The 5,023-nt window shown below is 38.1% G+C and overlaps 1 protein-coding gene and 1 long non-coding RNA gene across 2 annotated transcripts in view; one reads left to right on the top strand and one right to left on the bottom strand.

Annotated features, from left to right (window-relative positions):
• Nucleotides 1-5,023, top strand: part of LOC114025630 — a 112,154-nt gene that overhangs the window by 80,380 nt on the left and 26,751 nt on the right. The window lies entirely within an intron of this gene.
• SVEP1 (sushi, von Willebrand factor type A, EGF and pentraxin domain containing 1) overlaps nucleotides 1-5,023 on the bottom strand; it is a 318,257-nt gene that overhangs the window by 9,097 nt on the left and 304,137 nt on the right. Inside the window, exons 45-46 of the mRNA XM_027839092.1 lie at nucleotides 4,623-4,718; nucleotides 878-973 (exon numbers count right to left, since the gene is read on the bottom strand). Of these exons, the coding sequence (XP_027694893.1) occupies nucleotides 878-973; nucleotides 4,623-4,718 (192 nt within the window). The remainder of the gene's footprint in view (nucleotides 1-877; nucleotides 974-4,622; nucleotides 4,719-5,023) is intronic.

The following is a 5,023-nucleotide window of genomic DNA, read 5'->3' on the forward strand; positions in this document are numbered from 1 at the left end:
GAGGCCTTTTTGGCCTTTAGCATACATAGAGACTTTTAAAATCAATGAATCTACTGCAGTTGGCTGCTTCCTATTTCCTTCTTCTGCCTTGGTTTGGAAGATGACATCTCTTTGTTAGATTTATTTTCAGTGGGAAGTTAAAAGTTATTGCCTTTTTAAATGATTTGTCACAATTGTTTTTATACTAATTAAAACAAATCATTCTTGTTCTTCTAAGTGATGTTTTTATATACATTCAGTAGAACAGAATTGCTTCTATTTACATGGTTTAGGACTCAGGGTGGGAGACCTGCTGCCTCGCGGCCACATGTGGCTCTCTAGGTCCTCAAATATGGCCCTTTGACTGAATCCAAACATTTGGAGTCAAAGGGCCACATGTGAAGACCGCATTTGAGGGCCTAGAGAGCCACATGTGGCCTCAAGGCCACAGATTCTCCACCCTGGTAGGTCATTTAAAATCAGATATCCTTCCTTTTTGGAAATTCCTTTAGTTCTTTGGGTCAGTTCCAAGACTGGATCAAAATAAGGGATCATAGATAGATAAATAGAAAGAGCTGGAATTATTCACTTCTAGCTGGTCATAATCCACTAGACACTGAACTTCATAAAGGTAGAGAAGATATCTTTTTGATCTCCATATCTCATCTGGCATTTACATAGCAGCATAGCATTCTGTAACAAGGAAGTATGTAGTAAAAGTCTCTTGAATGGGTCTGAATTCCTGCTAATGGCTAGTACATCTCAATTACATCTACATATACAAGTCTAAGTATTGTTAATCTATGTATGTTCAATCTCCAAAGGGAAGAACTAAGGAATTCAAAATACAGCAGATTTAATTCTTTACAAATTTTGTAAGCTGCCAAAGGATACCTACCTGTATGACAGCGGGAGCCTGTCCACCCAGCCGAGCATTCACACTGATATGGTGCCACACAGCGGCCACCATTCAGACAGGGAAGAATACATATTGCTGGAAAAGGTAGAAAAAGACAAGATTAAAACACAAACACACACACACACAAACACACACAAAGATGAACAAATGATTATTATTTCTAAGGGGAGAAAATCAGATTGCACTCTAATAGCAAACCACAGTAGTACATTGTCCTTATTATAAAAAGGTATCGTGTAAGGAAACCCTATCATCAAACTCAATCTGGAACCAGGACACGGGGTAACTCACTTCATTGTTGAATAGAGTCTCCTGCTCTATTTCTTGAGTATTGTCATAATAATAACTTATACTTCATTAGGACTTCAGAAAGAATTTTCCTCCCCATAACCATGAGGAACATTAACATTAAACATTATTATCTCCATTTCACAGATTGAGATATGAAAAAGTACTCGAAGGCCATCTAGACAGTCAGTCAACAAATAAATGCTGAATATGTGCCAGGCACTGTACTAGGTACTGCAGTTAGTTACTTATTTTTTCAGGTAAGGAAACAGAGGTCCAAAAGGTTAAGTTACTTGCTCAGGGTCATATAGGTAGTAAGTGGAAGAACCTGGATTTGAACCCCATTCCTTGGACTTAAATCTAGCACTCTTTTGGGTTTATAGGGGTAAAGTAACATGAAATCTATCCTTTGGGAGGAGGTGGGGGGAGGCTATGGACCATAGGTTAAGAACTCCTGGCCGAAAGAGTTGGGTTTAAAGGAAGAAATGGTAGAACATGGTGGGTGGGGCAAGAGTAGATGGATAGGTGGATTCTCTCCACACCAACCTCCTGTTTCTCTGTTGTCTTCGTTCCACATCTATACCATGAATGAATGGCTGACACCTATTCATGGGGGTGTGTGTGTGTGTGTGTGTGTGTGTGTGTGTGTGCGCTGACTTCGCAGCCACAGGGTAGAGATGAAGACTGATACAATCCTATTATCTTTCCACAAAGTAGCAGTTGTATGAGTAACATTAATACAGAAAAATACAGTAACCTAGTAAGCCAATGAAGGGTGTAGGGATTCAGGGATCACACACGTAGCAACTATATTCTGGTAATTAGAATAAAAATTGAATGCATAGTTCCCAAATTTGGGGATGTCAATGGAATAATCAAATGGATCCTTATCCCTTCTGTACACTCATATGTTCATTTATGAGTAGGATGCAATTTCTAAGCACAGGTGGTCTGCCTTGAACCTACGAGAGAATTTGGCCCATAGAAGCTAACAACTATTATTGTTTTTCATTCATGTCTAACTCTTCATGACTCCATTTGGGGTTTTCTTGGCAAAGATACTGGAGTGGTTTGCCATTTCCTTTTCCAGCTCATTTTACAGATGAAGAAACTGAGGCAAACAGGGTTAAGTGACTTGCCCAGGGTCACAAAGCTAGTAAGTTCTGAGGCCATTAACCTCAGGAAGACACATATTTATAATACATAGTGACAGCAAGTGACAAACATTAGTGGATATAGATTTCACTTGTACTCAGGACACTGGGTATAAAGTACAATGAACTTTGGTTCTAGAGTCAGGAAACCTGAGTTCCAGTCCTAAAAGCACAGCCACCTTACAGGTCTTATAACACACCTAGAACATACATAAAAAATCCTGCAAATCATATCAAAAAATTCTTGTAGTTGTCTGCACATATTGACTGACTACCAAATTATCTCCTATAACAGCTAACCCTGTTTTATCTTGTAGGAGGCCACAGTTAACCCAAAATGTGTTCATGGGCAAGTAGGTAAAAAAATCCTTCTTTGTAGAACCTGTTAGAAAATCTCCACAGAAGAATCAACTCATCTCTAACAATTATTGTCAGTTTCATTTACATTGTTGGACTCGAGTCATCAGCAGTGCTAGACCTAATCCAGTCCAATCCAAAAAGCACCTAATGTGTGTAAGACTTTATTCCAGGAACTAGAGATGCAGAGACAAAACAAAAAAAAATAGTCCCTGAATTTGAGGAGCTTACATGCTACTGAGGGGGACTGAGGGGTGGAAATGAGATGTAATAGATAAACAGATAAGTGCATTATACATACACACATTTATATATGTACATACATATATCCATATGTATGTGCATACTTTATAATGAAAGTAATAAAAGCTACTATAAAATAAGACATTTATCTCTGGAAAATTTCAAACCACCATGGTAAGTGCTGGGGATACAAAGAAAGGCAAAGTAGTTCACAGTCTGATAGAGGCGACAACATGTCTGTTTGTATTTGTATCTGCAGCACTTAGCAGAGTACCTGGCACATAGAAAGTGCTTAATAAATGTTTTTATCATCACCATTTAAAACAATAACAATGGAACTTTTATGTTTTAAGTATCTGTGTTCCTATGATTCCTCCCTTCTCACCACGCCCACCTGCTCAGTTATATGTAGCTATCTGTGTCTTTAAATGAGCCTGGCTGCTTCCTGAGAGGCTAAGCCAGGCATGTACTAATGCTTTTTCTTCTTCTGCAAGACAGACCAGACTAAATTAGAAAGTTCGGTTTTGCTAAAGCCCTGGGCTCTCAGAATGTGTATTGTTTTAATAAACCTCAGGGAGTTCTGCTGTGATGTGAAGATGTTCTCTTAATCTCCAGGTATGAATGTTTATGAAAGCGGTGAAAATATTTCTTAGAAATTGTTAGATCTTCCCTTGACACTGCAGTCCCTCTGTATGTTCTCAGAAATAGAACATAGTAAGCCAGCTGTCTTTTCCTTTTGATGTATTTAGGACTACAGCTTAAATCAAGTTGGCAGATCACAATGACCCCGAGTAGAAAATTGGTTTTCTAGGATACAAGAGCTTTGTTAAACACAGCTAAGAAAATGAACCTTGACATTTTCACTAGTCAGGCTGTTTAAAGATCTTGAAAACCCACTGTCTATACGGGGCTGATGCAGTTACTATAGCTAGAAGTTCAGAAGCACCTATAGATAAACAAAAAACAAGATGGAGAGATGTTTACAAGATGATGCAAGTTAGGCAGATTCAAAACTGGTTAAAGGACCAGTCTCAAGAGAAGTCATAAATCAATAAATGACCCAGACATGGTTTATTCTTTTGTATTTTTGAATGAGATTTACAAATAAGAATCTTCACCATATTTGCCTAGCTATACAACTTTGATTGTAGAGATAAAGCCTGGCAAAATGGAGAGAATGTTGGACCTGATGTCAGGAAGACCTGGGTTCAATACCACCTCTGATATTTACTAGCTGTGTGATCACACACAAGTCACTTAACTGTTCTGAGCCTCAGCCAAGTCATTGAGACTAAAAATTTTAGATTGGTTGGGATGGATGTCAATAGACAGCTTGGGTTAACCATGGTCTGACAGAAAGATTTTAATAAGCAATTTTTTTGTTTCAGCATATGTTAATAAAAAGAGTAAGAAAAGATGAATTAAGGATTTAAGCTAATGAAGGCCTATAACATGTGTGTCAGTGCTCTGGCAAGTTGGTTTATCAAATAAAATATTTTCATTATGTTAAGTTCTTTTTTGACTTAGTTTAAAATTTCTACAAGAGACTAATTATTATTATTATTGTTTTTTAAAGCAAGGAGCGCCTCAAAAACATGCTATTATGAGAGACACTCATGTTCTTCCTCTAGGCACATACACACACATATCCTCTCTAAAGGCTGTTAATAAAAGACACTCACGTTCTTCACAGAGGCGTCCCATCCAGCCTTCCAGGCAGGTACATGCATTGGGCCTTTGGCAAACTCCTCCATTTTGACATGGGAATCTACAGACAGCTGTAAAGGAAATGAGAATGACTATAAATAAATAGCAGTCATCAGAATCACGATGGCTGGTTTCCCATTCATAATATGTCCTTGATTCTTGAGTTTCAAGAGAGATAAGCTGTGTTAATAAAGCTCCAGACAGAACTTGACCATGTAGGGACCTCTTATTGGCTATTACTATGGTATAGTACTGCTTCTTTCTATCTACCCCTTGATTTATGATATCTCAGACCTAGTCAGTTATCTAGTATACAGAACTGGATGCTTTGAGAATAAACACACACACACACACACACACACACACACACACACAC

This window comes from Vombatus ursinus, unplaced genomic scaffold (genome assembly GCF_900497805.2).
Source record: "Vombatus ursinus unplaced genomic scaffold, bare-nosed wombat genome assembly UNPS02014832.1, whole genome shotgun sequence".
NCBI classification, from domain to species: Eukaryota; Metazoa; Chordata; class Mammalia; order Diprotodontia; family Vombatidae; genus Vombatus; species Vombatus ursinus.